General features: G+C 33.0%; 1 protein-coding gene across 1 annotated transcript; it reads right to left on the minus strand.

Annotated features, from left to right (window-relative positions):
- Positions 1-1,570: 1,570 nt before the first annotated feature.
- LOC113512169 (zinc finger and SCAN domain-containing protein 12-like) lies at positions 1,571-12,735 on the minus strand. The gene is made up of 16 exons (XM_026895971.3): positions 12,600-12,735; positions 12,355-12,445; positions 11,998-12,171; positions 11,079-11,202; positions 9,330-9,452; positions 8,738-8,901; positions 8,441-8,552; positions 7,848-7,957; positions 7,368-7,465; positions 6,020-6,326; positions 5,265-5,345; positions 4,751-4,907; positions 4,070-4,201; positions 3,298-3,402; positions 2,548-2,624; positions 1,571-1,629 (listed from the first exon to the last, which is right to left on the minus strand). The coding sequence occupies exons 1-16, from the start codon at positions 12,671-12,673 to the stop codon at positions 1,600-1,602; spliced, it is 1,959 nt and encodes a 652-aa protein (XP_026751772.2). The 5' UTR covers positions 12,674-12,735; the 3' UTR covers positions 1,571-1,599.
- Positions 12,736-20,390: the final 7,655 nt, after the last annotated feature.

The following is a 20,390-nucleotide window of genomic DNA, read 5'->3' on the forward strand; positions in this document are numbered from 1 at the left end:
CATATCGCAAAAACATTTCTCAAATACGACTAGTACTTACAAAAATCTAATTACAAAAATATATATATATGAATATAAACGCTGAATATGATTAACGTTTCCGACTTATTAGAATATTTAAATACTTTAATTATTAGATAGATATTTATTATTAGGTGAAAAACCACAATAAATGCACTAGAACATTTACTTAATAAAACTTGTTGCGCCATCTGTTATAGGGTAGCGGAATTATAATGAGTTATAATTCCGCTCATGTTTATACATATGTACTTTATTGTTCCATATTAAAATAGAAGATTCCACTGCGTATTTATTTTTGTTAAATCATTTTAAGAATAATATTTTGGGAAAATAGCTTTGTGTCTATATTGAATTTAATATAGTAAATAAATTATATTTTCACTAATATTATAAAGAGGAATAATTTGTTTGTTTGTTTGTAATGGATAAACTCAACCTACTCAACTGATTTTAAAAATTATTTCACCTATTTAAAGCTACATTATAAAAAAATCTATTTACCCATGCAAAGCCAGGTCAGATCGCTAGTTTTTAATATATGTAAGTACTTTAGCAATTTAGTTAGTGGGAAATCTATACTCTTAGAAAATAATAAGCCCAGAATATTTTTGATTTTTACTTTGCCTGTTCGTTATATCATTATGCTTTTGGATTAAGATTCTACTAACTGGATATATATTTACTTACCTAAATAGGTAATTAAAAAATAGTTTCTGTTGTATACGATAAAATTGAAAAATATTTTAAATCATAATTATTCTGCATGCCTAACCTTCTAAAACAAATAGGTATCCTATAAGTGCATTAAAATATTTAAAGCTATTATTCCATTTCATAAATTAATTCTATATATGAAAATTTTATTTGAATAACATTTAAAATTTTAATACTTTACGACTATTACCACTAGCGACATCTATCGTTAACAACGTCAACTAAGCCTACAATTGTGCCGCCACCCCAAAGGGCCTATTTCCGTCCACGTGTTGATAACAATACGATACGACGACGACATTATACCGATATAATAGCGATGTCATCGCGACATCATAATATCGGATTATTGACACGGCACACAGGAAATTACCTCCTCCTAGAATAGGGAGCACTTTTGTACTTGAATTCGTAATGATGTCCTATTGGAAATATATTATAATAATAAATTTGATAAATGAATAATGGGTCTTTACAGCACGTAGATGGACTATATTAGCTATATTTTATTAAATTATTGAAGTACCTATTGCCTGAGCAGCTCATTATTATAGTTTCCATAATATCTATGCATGTAAGAAGTCTATGGACTGATTTATTGACACACAGCGCAGGTTTGAATTATATATAACACTGAACAATATAAATATTCTTTTATGAATTAATTATCAACATATATCAATATAATAATATTTGTATATTTGTAGTAAGAAAACAAACATTTATACAATAGTATAACATTTATTAATATTATCAAACAAAACTCATTTTTACTTATAACTAAAATTAATCGGACCGAACATTCTTTTTGCTTGGAAACCAAAAAAAAAAGACAAAAAAATTTTAAATTAAATAAACAATTCAGTCTGAATCAGACAGGGCGATGCTTTCCTGGAAAGAAATGTACTCAGTTAATTAAAATTGCTAGCCATTGCCAGCCAATATACCGTGTCAGTCAACTTCCACGTGGTCCCTGGAAACCATCGTGCTGAATTTCATGTGTTCCACCACGGTGGACTAACTGACTTGCTTTTTCATTCTCACCTATCATGCTTCACTGGTGCCTCGCCAGCATATACTGTTAGCGCAGGAGTTACCATTACATTATAATCTATTAAAAAAAAGTATACCTGTCAATCAGTAACCTCAGTGAAATCAAATGTATATGAATAACATCTTAATCCTCCGAAATGGTAACACTTTTTTTTTAATAGGCGATAATGGAATGGTAACCCCACCCGCGCTATTGGTATACACCGGCGGGGCACCAGTGAAAGATGATAGGTGAGGATGAAGCAGGTCAGTTAGCCCATCGTGACAAATTCAATAAGAATTGTTCACAATGGTTTCCAGGGGGAACCACGTGGAGGTCGACCTAATAGGGCATATTGCTAACAATGGGGCTGTCAAACTCCATTGCTAACAATCCCTTTCCCCCCGAAATGGTAACACTTATTATTTTATAATATCCGTGGTGCTGTTCCGATATATGTTCCCATTTCTTTTAAAATTTCGTTTACCGGATGGTAAGTGATTACCTCCGCATATAAGCACCCGCAACAGCTGAGGAATTGTAGATATATTGCCAGCTTTATAGGAATGAACGTGCTCTTTTTTTGAAGGTTTGAATGTCGTATATGTTCGGAAATAGTGCTGTTAGTAGTTGGTTGCATAGTTTGCTTGTGCGGGGAGAAATGTCTACAAAAACGTATTACAATATGCCCAAATGCGACAGTTATTACTTTTCAAATGGGCCGTTTAACTAAATTTTAATTACTATTTTATATTATTTTCAGATTATTGACTCACTTTAAACTCTCCAATGAAGATGTCGGAGTCATCGGATGGGGGTGGTTGCTCTATATCGACAGCAGTTATTTGCGGTCCTGGATAATAGAATTTATAATTAATTAAATGACTTAATAATACATTTATTATATTTAAACATATCTATGTATATTCATTCCTTAGTCCTTCCCGTGGATGTCGTAAGAGGTGACTAAGGGAATTTAATCGTAGAGGACGGGTAGCAGCGTTCCTTTTAAAACATTACCAAAGCTTAACTGCGGTTGTTAGCCCGACTGTGAATTGAATGTTTCCTTTATAATATGTTCAGCAGTGGACAGTTAACAGCCGATTTGATGATGATGTATGTTCATGCTAAGTTCCTTACAGGGTAGGCAGAGAGAACCGAATATTAAAGGCCTCTATATATGACTTATCTCTTGCTACATCATTTCAGCTGCATTTTTATATAAAGTTTTATTATTTTATTATTATTTTTTATTATATATTATTATTATATTAAGTTTTATTATTATATTAGCCGCGGGAAACAGTTTATAATATTGGGATATATAGGATCATTCCAATTAAACTCAAATGATTAGAAAATTGCTATTTCCTGGTTCTCAAGATTGACTGTAAGAAATTCTTCGGGGTTAAAAATCAGCCTCTGAGTTTTGATTTTCTATCTTCTTTTTATTATTTCTTTTTCATAATACACGTACAAACGAACATCTCTTATTAGGCAACATGTAAAAATTTAAGTATAGGTACCCATTGGGATGCATTCCATGGGTTCAAACAGATCCATGGAGCTGAAATCAAGAGGCGGCGACGGAGCTGGCGGCGGCAGGGCGCAAGTCGACGATATCCTTGTACCTTTAAAAAACATTATACATTTTATTTATTTATCTCATTATCTAAGATTTTTGGAGTTGAAAGATTTTGCATCAAGAACTACTTGCGTTGATTCTATGAAGTTTCTACGCTCGAGATTTAGAGGTAATTCCTGGATAGTGCCAAGGACTAGTTAGTTTAAGAAGATGACTTTATACAAAAGTCTACTTGAGTAATTCTATTCTGTATTCCTATTAAAACTCTGTCCCAAGCAGCTATGCTTCTAGGTATATTGCTGAGTTTCCACTAGATATGTGATAATATATGGCAATGAAATTACAGGACATGTAAGTAGTCACGCATGAGAGATACTATGGGCGTTACACTGTATTCTTCTGTCTATGGTTTATTTATAACTGATAGTTATCAATTTGCATCAAGAAAGCCATCAGTTTATCTTCCATTCCCAGTTACAAAAAAAAAAAAATATTCGAAAATGTATCAACTATTCATAAAATCTAAGACGTTCTACACACCCATTTTAAATATTAGAGCACTTTGCCATTGGTTTTTCAAATTAAGAAATTATTTTAAAATAGAAAGACAAAATACTTCAATTGCAAAAATATGTTTATAAGTTTGACGTTTATATAAAATAAGGGTGTAAATGTGCTACTTTATTATAGATAGAAAACAAATATAAGTTTACCTGGTCTCAATGTGTGATCGTCAAAGGCACTAGGATCTTCTGTATGGAGGGGATCCATGCTTGTCATCTTAGTTGAAAATACCGGTGATACATCAGACCCGCTGGAGCACGGTTCTATTTTCACTGGACCAACTGTGAAAAAAGAAATTTTGCGTGTTTGATAGTACAAAAACTAATGAAGAGTTTTGAATGAAGTTAAATATACAGAAAGGTTACATTTTAACTTAGTATATGTACTATGTATATGTACAGGGAGTCAATGGATGCAGGTGGCTCAGGATAGTTCCTTATGGCAGTCTATAAGGGAATCCTATATGTAGCAATGGACATATAATGCCTGAGATGATGACGATGATGACGATATAGAGTACTTTATTTATTAATTCACGCAGACAAAGAGGCGAGATGCAGCTAGTATTACAAACGCGAAAGTTTGTGAGGATTAGAGAATTTTTTTTACTATTTCACGCGAAAAGTTCTGAACGGATTTAACTGAAATTTTTGTACCCGGGTAGATTATGTTTTAATTTAATAAAGGTGAGCAAAGCCGCGAAATTTAAGAGCTAAAAAATATAAATATGACAACGAGTTTTTGGCGCTGTAACGACTCAAGTAAACGTTGTCAAATTTGCTATGCACAAAGTAGCAAGTAAACACTAATATTAAATCAATGTATTATACTATCAGCAGAGAGAGCGGTGTGGTATGCGTGATGCGGCTCCTCGACGGCGAGGTGCAGTCTACCACCAGGCTGGAACCGGGGCACCACCGTCGCCACCACCGGCACTCTTATTTGGACCGCGCCGGCCACTTCTGGGTCGGAGACAGAAGTTCCCTCCTGATTGCAAATAATTGTCAGGATGTAAAATATTGAGGTTTCTTTTTTAATTCATGAAAATGAAACAGTAACTATGGCTAAATATATAATCTTAAATCTGCTATAAGCAGGTGTACTTATTAGTTACTAGTTGTAAAATAATTAATGCCAATGAATTCTTGATTAAAACCCTATTAATACTATAAAAGTGAAAGTTTGTAAAAAAATAGATTACTCTTTCACGCTAAAACTATTGAACAGATTTTAATGAAATTTGTCTCACCGGTAGGTTGTATTCTAACTTACTACAAAGAATACTTTATATACTAGGTCACGCGGACAAAGCCGCGAAATATAGTTACTATAAAATAAAAGTACTTTTACTGTAGAATTTTCTTCATTATTCAACACAATTTTTCCACCCACTTTCAAATCTTTAGCTGTAGCAGGCACCAGCATCTAGGAAGGTAATTAAACTACATTAAAATTTATAATAAAGTTAATTAAATTTACCAATAACGAGATATATTTCGAATTAGATTTAAAATGAAAAATATTTTCAATATATAGCATAAATATTACCTTACTGTACTTATACAATTGCATCACTGTATTTGTAAATTGCCTTGCTTATTTCCTTTTCTTTATATTTTTACTTATATTGTATAATGCAAATAAAGTATACTAATTCGTTCATTCATTCATAAATTTGCCTTCTACAATTTGAATGCTTACGTTTAATGTAATGTGCACGATGCACAATTATTCATCAAGAAACCGGTATATTTAATTACTATACATTAAATAATTTAAGATTATGTTCCACAAAATTTACAAAATAATAAATAAATAATATAAATTATAAAAAAAAAACTAGATATTTAACTTAAAATTAATTGGCAAGTATAAAATTGTGTTCTATAAAAAAACCGACTTCAATTGTGGGTTAAAACACCCCCAGATATTTTGTTTTAAAATCAGAACTATTGAACTAATTTAGAAAAAAATCTAATCTGAAACTAATCTGAAAGTATACCGTTCAGATAGAAAAAGAATTGTCCAAATCGGTTTACAACTGATGGAGTTATGAGGTTATAAACGTAAAAAATAATATAAGATTGAAAAGACCCTACCTGTTTTCCACCAGGAAGCTTTGTATCAATTACTTTGACCAAAACTGGAGTACTATCATCAGGTTTCAGCAATGCAAATGGAGTTTGTCTGGTTGCTAGAGCAACCCCCATGTGGTAAGTCTTTATGGGGTCAACAATCACTCCATTTCCCATGGATCCCCATGCAGAATCATTCCAAATGTCATTAGTTTCAGGCAAGAGCTTGGAAAAATCCCAATTTTTATTCCATGTAGATGTGGAAGGGCCTTCCATTGATGGCAAGTATGGCCCAACAGAAGAACTGACTTCACATTGGTCAGCTGGTGGTCTGGAAATTTGGGCAATTATGTTATTAATATTGTTAGGATTTACGTCCGTTACGTTCTATTTGACAATCGAATTTATCGGTATTACTGCAATAAAAGAAAAAATCATCGTCGTGAAAGTATTGGTACTAATATATCTTACTATTCTTACTAATATAGTAAAATTGTAAGTAAACAATATTTGTATATGGGAGATATTTTGAAAAAAAAAATATGATAAGAGTTTTCATAAGAATAATAGAGGCCAAAATATTAATTTTTAGAAATTTTGTCAATCTGTCTATATATTTATTCCGGAATCGTGCAAAAACTACCTCACCTAATTAGATGCAGTTTTCACATGTCCTGAAGGTAATATCTAGTAATATGTTTTATGATGATACATTATCTAATAGTGACTTAATTTATTAAGCTTCTTACTTTTGAAACCACGTGTACGAAGTAGCGGACACAAAGCTAGTTTTACTTGTAATTAGGAATGCAGGGAGCACTATCATTTAATTAACATTAATATAGGTGATTACATATGATAAGGTATTATGTATTGTTGTTTTTACCATTGACTGTTCACTGCTGAATATCTCCTCCCCATAAGGCGGGTTTAGCCAGTGGTTGCCCCGCTTGGCAGGCGTGTGGGTAACCATAGTTTAGCTTTTGAGGGTATTTTAAGACGGGCATTGCTGCATCCCTTCACCATAAGCTTCCTTAGTCGTCTCTTATGACACTCACAGGAAAAAAAGAGGTAGCCCATTTTAATTGGGACCTGCAGAGCTAGTATTTTTTTTAATGGATGATAATGGAATGACAACCTCACCTGCGCCACCGGTATACACCGGCGGGGCACCAGTGAAGGATGATAGGTGAAGATGAAGCAGGTCAGTTACCCCATCGTGACGAATTCAACAAGAATTGTTCACGATAGTTTCCAGGGGAAACCACGTGTAGGTCGCCCTAACAGGGCACATTGCCGGCAATGAGGCTGTCAAACTTCATTGCCAACAATCCCTTTCCCCCCGTAGGGCTAGTATAAGAATGAAAATTACCCAGTAGAATCCGGTTGTTTTTCACCACTCAAAGACGGGGGCCGTGTAGCGCTTTTACCTCGTGAAGGAACAGTGGCACAGTCGTCATCAGGATGAGCCTAAATAAAACATTAAGATTATGAGACATTATTTTTTCAACTGGCTTCAAAAAATTCGGTTGTTTTTTTTTTCTTTTTAATGTTTGTTTGTTTGAAAATTCTTTTTTTTTAAAGCTTTATACAAATTGAGACCATGGAAACTTTGTCAAAGTCAGTTCAGTAGTTAAGTTTTTAAATAAAAATAACTGGTTATGCCATAATTGAAGGTGGTATTTTTTTGTGGACCACAATTTTAATTATTTGTTTTTCTAAGTAAGTTTCTTTGTAACTTATATATATAGTTGTACTTAGAATAACAAACATGTTTATGTACCACGTGATAGAAAGTGGTATTGGTTTTCTGTAGCCATAAATAAGTTGATAATATAACTTCTATATTTACCTTATTTTTGTGGCAAACAAGGTTCGACTGCTGGTTGAATCCTTTGAGGCAAATGTTACATCTGTACGGACGCGCGTTGGTATGCGTAAATAGGTGGTTACGCAAGTTTCCTGGAAAGAATAATGCCATACTTCATTCTGACTATTACTGGTGCTTTAAAGTCTATAATTTATTATATCTACTAACTATTTAATCAACAGCAACTCACAAAAATGTAACCGCCCATGAAAAAGGTCCTAATAATCAGAGATAAGTTGCTGAAATTATTCGATCAAATCGGCAAAAATTTGTTAATCAAAAAAGGGATTCTTCGATTTTTTTTAGTTTGTTACCTTATAATTCTGTCAGTTTTAAATTAAATAAAATTACAGCATTAGCAAGTTTATATAATTAACTGATATAATAATCTATCTTAGTACACTTGATTACCAATAAAATCTCTGTCTTTTCTCTAACTGCTTCCTTTACTAGAATTATATATTGCATTACATCTAATAAGAACTACAATAATATTTAGATTCTATGACTACTTATCAGTATTGTATATACTTACATATTATTATAATACATATGTACAAATATGACAGAGTAACCTTTCTGGTGAAAGCCCTTAGGACAAATATGGCACTTGTATGGTTTTTCATCAGAGTGGGTCTTGCGATGGGAGATGAGGGTAGAGACTCGATTGAACGTCTTATTGCAAACCTGAATGTTAAAAATAAGTATAAAATCTACATCAAGTTTGTAAACATTGTGTTCTAACCATTTGGAAGATATAAGTTCAATTTCCATCAGATCGAGCTGTCGGAATGTATATTTTTCAATTGGTTTATAAATTTAAAATACACAATCTTCGTTTTAGGTCTAAAAAACTGTTCTGCTACACTTACCTCACATGCATAAGGTCTTGCAGCAGAATGTATAGCACGGTGTTGGCTGAGGGTGGACAGTTGGCGGAAACTCTTGCCGCAAGCGTTGCAGTGGAAGTTCCTCTCGTCGGTATGCGTTGGAAGGTGACGCATCAGGGTATATTGGTGTTGGAACTCACGACTACCTGCCAGAAGATTTTTTTTATGCAGCTTTAAAATATTAAACGAGCAGACTGTTTAATTAATGAAAAGTGGTGTAATCGTGACTTGAATCCAAAATTTACTCTTTATTATGTCAAGTTCAAAAGAACTTGAGGATATCCAAAGCCGTAAAACACATTAATAAAAAAAACAAAGAGTCAGGGATGATAAGTAAAGATGAAAACAGGTCAACTGGCCTATCACGATTTATTAAGAATTAACCACAAAGTTTCCAGAGAGGGCCGGTGTCACTGGTACCACTGGTGCTAATTAAGCGTGGCTGGTCATACCTGATCAAAGGGCTGAGGATGGCGTTCAATTTTGTACCTTGAAAATAACTATGCCCATCAGTGGGCTACAGTGGAATGACGGTGATGACGATAATAATATGTGCAATTTTGGTCTGACTTACAAATTCCACATTCCCACAACTTGACAGTCCGTCCATGTCTCTTCACGTATTTGACGAAATGGAACCTAGAACGTGGATCCGCTTTGTCCACTTTACAAGGACCCTGGCCATTTTTACCACGGTCTAAAATGACAAAATAAGTTATAATGTTAATAAATAGTTACATTCCGCAGCTTTGTCCATGATAATTAATATAAAATTTATCTTATATACTAATCTGGGGCATAGACAATGTGCGTAGCAAGTTTCAATTATGTTGCACTCTTGTAATAACTTGTAATCACTCATTAATCACACACTAATGGTTGTGGAATGATCTTCCTTCTGAGGCTTTCCCTAAAGACTACAGCATGAGACTCTTCAAAAAGGGCGTATTAAGGTTTCTTAAGGGTCGGCAACGGGCGTGTGACATCCCCTGTGTTACAGGCGTCCATAGGCTTTTTTTATTATTATTTTTATATATATATATATATATATATATATATATATATATATATATATATATATATATATATATATATATATATATATATATATATATATATATATATATATATATATATATATTAGAATGGCAAACAAGCTGACGGCCCACCTGATGGAAAGTGGTAACCGTCGCCTATAGACATGAGCAGTACCATGGGCATAACAGAGTATACTGTTTCGCCCATGCAACCCCTCATGCGTTGCCATTCCTGAGGACTCAGGTGTTATTCCTCTGTACCCAGTAAATTCACGCCATATCCCACCTTTCAAACTGAAACATAGCCATGCAAACACAACTGCTACACGGTTAAATCACGAATGGGACATAGGTATCCAAGCAATCGACTTTTGTACAAAGTCTCCCTCTGGTGAGATATACCATAAGATGAGTCGTATGCTTGTTTGCCACCATAGTAGTATAAAAAAAGCTTTTGCACTTTGATTACTAATAGATTCTTGACTACAACGTGAAATGGTAATAAAGAAATTGTTATATTTTAATCTGAAAGGTCAATGGTATGTCTTACATAGAAATTTACATAGAAATAACCTTCAAGACGACAACACATGAGGGAGTTGGGTTAGGATAGTTAGACAATCCAAAATATTTTTGATGGTCAAGTATTCATTAATGTTTATAAGTATCTTATTATTTACAGTTTGGTAACTGGTGACGGCAAGTGGTAACGACTATTTATAACCAACCAAACCAACCAGAGGGAGACTTTTTACAAAAGTCGATTGCTTGGGTACCTCTATCCCATTCGTGTTTCAACAGTAAAACAGTTGTGTTTGCATAGCTGTGTTTCGGTTTGAAGGGTGGGATATGGCGTGAATTTACAGGGTACAGAGGAATAACACCTGAGTCCTCAGGAATGGCAACGCATGAGGGGTATCATGGGCGAAACAGTATACTCTGTTATGCCCATGTTACTGCTCATGTCTATAGGCGACGGTTACCACTTTCCATCAGGTGGGCCGTCAGCTTGTTTGCCATTCTAAGTTGTATAAAAAAAACATGAACAGTACCATCAATACTACAAAATATACGACGAAATTTCTGATAATTAAGGCACTATTTAACTACCACCCTTCAAACACAGCTCCCCAAGTGGTACTGAGGTCTCCATTCAAGCAGACATTCTTTGTACAGATTGCCTTTATTTAAAACTCACAACAAAACTAAAACTAAACCTCCCTGGAAAAAGGTAAAACTGTGTTAGCTAGACGATTATCAAAAGAACATAATATTAAATAACTTACCAGTTCCTGAACTAATATTGGATGTGGAAGACACAATTTGGGGATCCGTACAAGGTTTCTTGGTGAAGGTCATACCGTTACGGTTGCTAGTTTGAAATATAGAACTAGAAGTGTCAGCTTCCATCTGAAAAAGGAATATAACTATTTTTAATCTACTTCATTATGTTATTTTATGGATTACTTTATTTAATCAATTTTAATTCCTGACGTCTTTGAAATAAAGTCTTAAATTATAAAGAAAGCGGATATTATGTACTTCTAACATCAAATTATTAGATAGATACTCTTCATTGATTCCTCCAAAAGATTACAATAGTAAACTTATTATAAATATAAACAATTACAAGAAATGATCACAGTGAGAAAGCAATATATATATATATATATCAAGTAGCAACTAAGGGTGATAGGTGAGGATGAAGTTATGACATGGTTCATCATAACGAATTCATCACGACTACGATGGTTTTCATAACTGGCATGGAAGTCGAGTTGTCAGAGTAAATTTATAAGCATTGAAGCCTTCTCTCCTTTTCAGGGTGTAGTAGTTTAAGATCCTCATGTAAAAGAGATCGGCGACGCACAAGCAATGCCTGCAGTATTTTCTTTAATGAAAAATCGGAATGGTAACTTCCCTTGTGCTAACAGCATATACGGCGAGATATCAATAAGTGATGATAGGTGAGTATGGAACCGGGTCAGTCAGTACATTGTGACAAATACCACAAGAGTTAGCCACGGTGGTTTCTAGGGCGAATCGTATGTAAGCCGAACGGATAGGACATATCGCTGGCAATGGTTAAACTGTTAAACTTCAAACCTAACAATTCCCTTCAACAATAACAATTCAAGAGGCAGGGGCCTCTAATATTGCAAGTATATACATATTTTAATAATATTTTATTATTTATCTACTTACTTTAATATCACTCTTCAGTGCCGAATCTATATCCTTTGAGAAGCTGCCTTGTCCGAAACTGAATGGTGGCTCAGACACGAACGAAGCAATAATCCCTTCTTCTTCGGTCCACGCAAACTTCGCTGTGTTCTCCGGGAAGAAGCCGTCGCGGAAGAGAGAACGGGGTCCATCCAACTGATGTTAAGATTAATTAATGAATTTCAATTTAAGATATATTGCAGTTAAGTAATGCAAACATCACTTTTTAGGAACACAAAGACATATGCATTGATTTATACGAATAGCTCTAAATATGAATGAAATATATTTATTATTTAATAAATACCATAATTAAATAAAATATTTTAGTGTACCTACATCATTTCTAGCAGTTGCAGACAAGAGCGGCTCGTTGCGATATCCCGAATCCTTTTTGTCAAACTTGTCACTAAGACACACTTCGTGGATGCTAAAATATTATACAATATGACTTAATATGATCGACAAACTTCACACAAATATAAAATAAAACACAAACGTTTAGACAACGAAAATTATGAAAATCAAAAATCAATATGGCGGCGATTTCAACTTTTTTCACAAAATAATGGAAGATCGTGAACCTTATTATCTCGTCGCCCGGCCTCATAAAAGTGCTCTCTGGTATTTCTTTTATTTCTTCGTCAGAAAACATCATTTATTTTTGCAATATTCAATTTTTTTTATAACAAAAAACCTCGATGATTCCGTCAAATTCGTTTATTTCACTGCGAATTTCTATTGTTATTTTTGTTTCTATGACAATACGAGTTCTAAATTCGAAATAAAATTCTTTTTTTATTATAAATGGCCAGTTTATATAGGTAAGTACCTACATATACGCATGTGTGCGTGTGCCACTAGGCTATCTGACCTCTTTTGAACTTTATGCAAGTCAGTGAACCTTAGCTTCAATGAACAATTTTTTTAAAAGTTAAAAATAATCCAAAATTACGAATAGTGTCAGTAGGCACAAAAGTAGGAGATTCTTCATTATATACAGTATTCCATTTTTATAAAATAAATATTTAAATTTATTGAACTGTGAAAATAATTTTATTATCCGTGTAATTAAAAAAAAACATAATAGCGAAGTAATTGTTTCTTGCATAATAATAATTTTAAATAATATAAAATAATAATGTAAAAAATAATTTAAGCAGTCTTGTAAACTTTTTTTTATTCGGTTTGCCATTTGTGTGTAATGCAATGCTTACTTAATCTGAACTGATTTTGATGATACTTATTTCAATCGAAAGGTTTAATTTGTTTTCAATGGGTGAAAATAAAATATGTAGTAATCCCGTCTGTCCTATCGATATACACTGGCGGCGCACCAATGAGGGTTGATAGGTGAGGATGAAGCAGGTTAGTTGGCCTATCTATCGTGACGAATTTAATAATGATTAACCACGATGGTTTCCAGGAAAAACCGCGTGATGGTCCACCTGATAGGGCATACTGCTAGCAAGCCTATTAAACTCCATTATTAATAATTCCTTTCCCCTATTCGAAAGAGTATACTCTTGTCCTGTATATCCCACTTTTAAGTAAAAGCTCGCGGGGGGTTAGTAAAGAAATTTTTTTTTATGTAACCTAAAATGGCTAACAAGCTAACGACCCACCTGATAGAAAGTGGTAACAGCCGTCTATAGACATGAACAGTACTACGGACATAATAGAGTATACTGTGTCATTTATGATACACTTCATGCGTTGCCATTCCTGAAAAATGAGGTGTTATGCCTCTGTACCCTATTATTTCATTGCTATGTATCGCACCCTTCAAACTGAAGCACAACCATGTACAGACACATGAGACAGAAATGGGACAGGGGTACCCAATCAGCAGACTTTTGTACAAAATCTCCCTCCGTTATATATGTATATATTTTTTATAAGTGGCTAGCACACCATACAGTCTCTGAAGCCTACATTATTTTACTCTCCACCAATACTGGCTTGAAGGATTCTTGAGCCATTCGAGTGGGCCTGTAACGAAATGAGCAAACTTCAGAACCACTTAGACGTTGTAACAAACCACTTCTAACGTTCACTGAGATATTTTCTCTTTCAATTAGAAAAAAAAATCGGAAGCTATAGCGCCTACTCTGAGAGTAAATCTAAATATTTTTAACTTATTTTCACGACATTAGTGTCGATTCTGAATCATACCTACTCTATGGATATTTCTAAAATTAAAATTTTAGATTAAAATTAATTAAAAACATTATTTTGTTTTTTTTTGTCATAGATGTTTATTTTCTCTTATTTATTGGAATCTGTAATGACGTAGGTGCGTTCGTTAACTTGTATTTAATTTTATTTCCTAATTTCAATGTCGAAGCAAGTCCTTAACGAAAGAAATGTCGTTTCAACTCGTCAATCGTTGCCAAGTGGCGTTTAATTACACGCACTTGCGTACAAGGTATGTCTTTGACATAGGCGCGTGTAATTTGATTGAAATACCTCTAGCACATCTCTCTCAGGGCTGTGTGAGTAATTTCCACTAAATACTGGCAAGAATTTATCGATTTACGTTAGTTAGTTATGGTGGACAAATGTGTTTGGAATTTGTGTAAATTTTATAAAAAGCACCGGCTTTGGTTGTGATAAAATTAGTATGGAACCAGCACGGAGATCCATGCCTATCGATTGTAAAAAGAATAATCAAAATCGGTTTAGAATCAGTGAAGATGTCGCATACAAAAAATATAGGCGAATTTAATCTAATTTAAACATACTGATGGAAATTTCCATCATAACATTGAATGCCTAAAACTTATATAAAAGACCAGGTTCACTTTAAGTTGATTGTGTCTGGATAATTTTTTAATGTCCATTGCAGAAAAAAAAACATAGCTGTCAAATTTATTGTTTTGACCATTTTTTCTTTAATTTTAAACATGAATTATATCACTTTGATTATATGACTTCACCAATAAAAACAATCATGCAAAGAAGGGTTAAATATGCATTTTTGAAATTTCTACCATGTGCAAACATTATGGTGGAAAGCACTGGGGAAGGTTTATGTATACCAGTGGATTGATACTAGCTGAAATAACGATTTTCAAATTAAATTTATTAAAAAATAAAATAATTGTAAAATAATTTAGATTGCCGATTAGATGCACTTTGCGTTACATACCTATTTATTATTATTATAGTACTACAGCGCCATCTATTTATTTTTTAGACTTAAAAAAATATCAATATTTTTTTTATTACGTATCTTGTATATTATCTATGGTATTACAGAACAAGCAACAATAAATTTATAAGATTTATGTTTAAGCTTTTCCATTAAAAATATAGAAAAAATAAGAACTATATCTAGCGTCACCTATTTGATATTTAAAATAATAATGTTTTGTTATAAAGTAGTTAATACTGCCCTCTTTTACATTTTTCTAAAACTAACATATAGATTATAATATGAACAGATGGAGCTAGGCGGTAAAGCGCCATCTGTTAATCTTATAATACATTAATAATACAAATTTGAATATCTGCGATAAAAGCAGGAAACAAATCATTAATGATAATCCCTAGAAGGCACTTATAAGTATTTTAAATTACAAGTGTTCTAGTTTCAATGAAAATGATTAGAGGGCGTAAAATTTTTTTTTTAAGTGTTCAAAAATAATGTAATTGATAAATGCAATAAATCTGATTTTTTTAAATAAAAATTAGTGTTCAAACATACAATAGCTTTTTTTTCTGGCGCATAGTTGTAAAAAAGTCCCGTCGCTAAATTCTGTAGATATTATTAAATTTTGAATAAACCTTGGTTTAAATGAAAAATGAGCGAAAATATAATACAATGTACTCGGGTTGCCTGCTCACAGTCAGCTTGCGGTTGACTGAGAGCTAGGTTTGCCAGTTGAAAATAGGTAAAAATTTAGGCAAATTTGGCTAACTCATTGTGCTTTTTGATAAGATTTACTCCAAACGGATGTTTATTTAGTTTATTCTTTTCTGTGCACGATATCATGGTTACCCATAAAAAATGGCTGCAAGTAAGGGTTGCCATCAATTAAAATTTTGTTCTAGATGGTGGACCTAAAGGTTATAGAGAATTAGTTTTTTTTAATAAAACATACACTAAACTGAGGTTTATTCTCTTTTCTATACAACAACACAGGGATGCCTATAAAAAAATGGGCGCAATGCATGGCTACCGGTAACACGAATGTATTTCATTTTATCTTTAATCATCTTTAAATTAATCTAAATCTCATTAAAAAGTTTTATACATGCAGAATTCTGAGGCATATAAGGTATCTTTGCTACTTAATACGGGTATCAGTAGTTCCACATTTGCAATTAGCATTTTTAAATACTTCCACTCTTTCTACATTTGTACTAAGAAAGGCAACTATTGTAATTACACTTTTAAAATAATACTTATACTAATTATAATCAATCAGTGAAGTTAAGCACCTTTGGGTAAGCAATTATAAATTGAGGGGGGAATGGGATTCTTAGTAATAGAGACTGAGAATCCCATTGCTAGCAATATACTCAACCAGGTCGACCTCCTCGCGGTTCCCCTGGAAACTATCATTATTCATTCATGCTAAATTCATCATGATGGGCTAACTAGCCTGTTTTCATTTTCATTCGATCACCCTTCACTGGTGCTCCACCAGCGTATACCGGTAGCGCAGGCGGGGTTGCCATTTCATATTCATCCATCAAAAAAAAAAAAAAAAAAAAAAATATATATATATATATATATATATATATATATATATATAAATTGAGTAATGACTTACAAAGGTGCTTAGCTAATTTCTTTGATTGCGTCCATTCTATTTATGCCAGAAATAAATGGTATTACAAAACATTTGTCAATAAAAACGCGAGGCATTCCTCGGTGTATATTTTACTAAGATACAGTCATACTCTGTACCTTATTATTTGTATTTTTTAATATTATTGTGTAGGTAGTAACTTAGGTACACATGAGTCATCCCTACATCCAATATTGCATTCTTGTTAAGTCTCAAGCCACTCCATCTTAGTCTATTTGACAGGATGCCACGTAGCTAGATAATATGCCAGTGTGAGATCTTGCTAGATAATGACATTGCAGATTCGTACTGGCTTTCTCATGCATTGTATTTATAAGGGTTTATAAGTTTTAATAACATCTTTGTAATAAAACTTAATATGAATACTGTAAATGCATAAATAAATTAAGACGTGAGTATTTTTTTATAGGCTAAGTGTGATAGGGTTTTGTTAAACATTATAATAATATTTAAGCTAATTATAATAAATAAGCTGTTATGATTATTGAAAAGTTTTTAAAGAAAAGGTTCAATTCTCAATCATGTCAATTTAGCAAATTAAATTCTCTTAATTATGTATCATCAATAGCAGTAACAATTGATGTCAGTTTTACTCATATTTTAAAATTTGGGGATGAAAGTATGACTCACAATAGTTATTATTCAACAAAACTAGTAAAATTTATGGACATAGAGCAGGATAACCAGAGATTTAATAAAAATAATGGAATGATAACCATGTCTGTGCTAACGGTATACGCTGGCGGGGCACCTGTGGAAGACGATAGGCGAGGATGAAAAGGCAGATCAGTTATTCCATTGTGATGAGTACAACTGGAATTCAGCATCAATTAATTTTAATTTAATTTTTTTCTATTTGTATACTATATTTTTGTTCTACTATATGTTTGTTTTGTTTCTTTTCTTCTTGTTTTGTGACTGTTAGGGTCGCATGCTTCTTCGATTAAATTATTTCTTTTTTTCTCACCACGGTTTCAATTGTGTTCACGTGGAGGTTGACTTGACAGGGTATATAATGCTAGCCATAAGACTAGTAGTCTGCGTTACTAACAATCCTTTCCCCTCATAGTAACCAGAGTATCGGGCTAGATGTTGATCGCCTAATTTTTTATAACCCACGATACCTCAATAGGAATATCAGAAATTGGTATGATTATGTGGCATTTATTAGTTTTTTTTAATTCCTCAAATATCTAAAGAAACAAGTTTGATCTCCATATTTTGTTGATGATTTTATAGAAATTTCTCATTTTACATGGGGTTAACTTTAATAACTTCAGTTGTGGGAAAATATTACTATAGAATATAGAAACAATCCAATTTACGTGCATGCAAGCTCGTCTGACAAATCACCAGTGTTTAGGATCATCAAGGAGGATCGTTGATGACGTCACGGACCGATAATGCCTTCGATGGCCGCACGTGACGTTGATTACAGTGAATGGCAGAAAAAGTGAATACACTTTAGGAAAATATATTAAAATATAAAATATAATAAAAATACAATATCGGGACTTAACGTGACGCGATTATATATAAATAGTACCTATACATAGAGGGCTTATCATGAAGAACGAAAGTTTGTTTAAAATACATAATATATCGTTTAAAAATGTTAAAATATCGTTCCTTTAGATATTTATGGTAGGATTTATGATGATCGGAATGTTAAGCTCCATTTACTGGACCGATTTTAATATAAACGAAATCACTAAATTAAGTCTGAAAATTCGGAATTTTATTTCATGGTAGACCTCTAATTCATAATGCCGCCGTTTCGACAGTACTGAAGTGAACGGTGTCTTCTTTTGGCAGTTCGCGCAGTTTCTCCAGCCAGCCTCACATTATCACTATTATTGTCTAGATCTACGCTACTAGATAGTGTATTAAAAATAAAAAAATGGCATACAAGAGAATGTTGTATATGAAAATTGATATGCGTGTATAAGAATATATCGCAGGATTGAAAACATACAAAACTTTTCAGAAGAGAAAAAACAAATTATATGTAACTATAAAAAATAAAATAATCGATAATTTTTTATTATATAAAATGTATTATATTACGTCTAATATAATATAATTTATATTAGTTACTGTGTATTTATATCTAAAATTGTATATTACAGATAAATACCTGAGTCCTCAGGAATGGCAACACATGGGGGGTATCAGGGGTGAAACGATTACGTTATGTAGGTAATATACGATTTTCCATCAGGTTTTAGCTTGTTTGCCATTCTAAGTTGTTATGAACAGTAAAAATAATAAAAAAAAAAAATTTGCATTAATTTTAATATTTGCAACCCCATTTGCGCTATTGGTATCCACTAGCGCGACACCAATGAGGAATGATAGGTGAGGACGAAGCAGATCAATTAGCCCATCGTGATGAATTCATCAAAATTCAACTATGGTTGATGATGATGGTTTCCAGGGGGAACCGCATGGAGGTCGACATCCATGCGGTTCCCTCTGATCTTAATAGGAATTGGCCCTGTTAGATCTTATTAATAACAATCCTTTTCCTATATGTACCATTTGAGTTCTCGCGTTGATAGTTATTGGTATATAGGCATAAAATGGACTATTACTTGTTTCCGTTTGTGTTGTAAGAGGCAACTAAGAAAACTCATTGGTCAAGGGGTGAGCAGCAGTGTCCCTTTTAACACATCATCAAAAACCTTACAGCGGTTGCCAACCCGCTGACCAAGCATAGCAACTAATTTATTTATTTTATTTGGGATAACAACAGCTTTTTACAAATTTGAATACATACTACTACATTACATTTACTACATGCAAGCCAATTATAGTTACCCACAGCGCAAAATATAAGCATCTGTTGAGCAAATAAAACCATATTTTTAACAATAACAGTGGACAGTTAACTGTGCGAACATTGATATGACGATGACATAACTGAATATAATATATATATATGGTGAGTATTTTATAATTTCAAAATCAAATATTAATATATAAAAAATATTAATAAAATAGAACAACTAACAGTGTATAGTTTATTTGCAAGGAAGTGTATGTTGTTGTATGAGAAAGCGTCACATATGCCATTATGCATGGCTGACAATAATCCCGCAGGTACGTATACTGCACAATTTTCTGAATTTGTCTCTATTTCAAAGAGGATGCTTCATGCAAGGATGAAGCAAGCAGAAACTGTTTATTCAAACAATATAGGCACCGTTGCTTTTATCTCGAGTAATCCTAGTGAAAGTTTAAGACATTTATGCATTTATTTATGTTTATATGTTTGTAAATGCTTTATTTGTATATTAAATTTTATTTTGCTCCCACTTCTAGTATATCCTTTTTCAATATTGTATGTTTTATTGCGAAAACCTTTTAATATACCTGGTTTTTTCCTATTATTGTATTTAGAATCTTTTTAATCTGTAAAAAAACACCCAGAGATATATTTAAGATTTTTGTGTGGTCGCGGCATAGAATAAGCCACCCTTTTCAATTCCGTGGGTAGAGGCTTTCGTAGGAGACAACGCCCCTCTTAAAACATCTCCTAAGCGTAATTGTGTT

The sequence above is a fragment of the Galleria mellonella genome, unplaced genomic scaffold (genome assembly GCF_026898425.1).
Source record: "Galleria mellonella isolate WM207_F2 unplaced genomic scaffold, CSIRO_AGI_GalMel_v1 utg184, whole genome shotgun sequence".
NCBI lineage: Eukaryota > Metazoa > Arthropoda > Insecta > Lepidoptera > Pyralidae > Galleria > Galleria mellonella.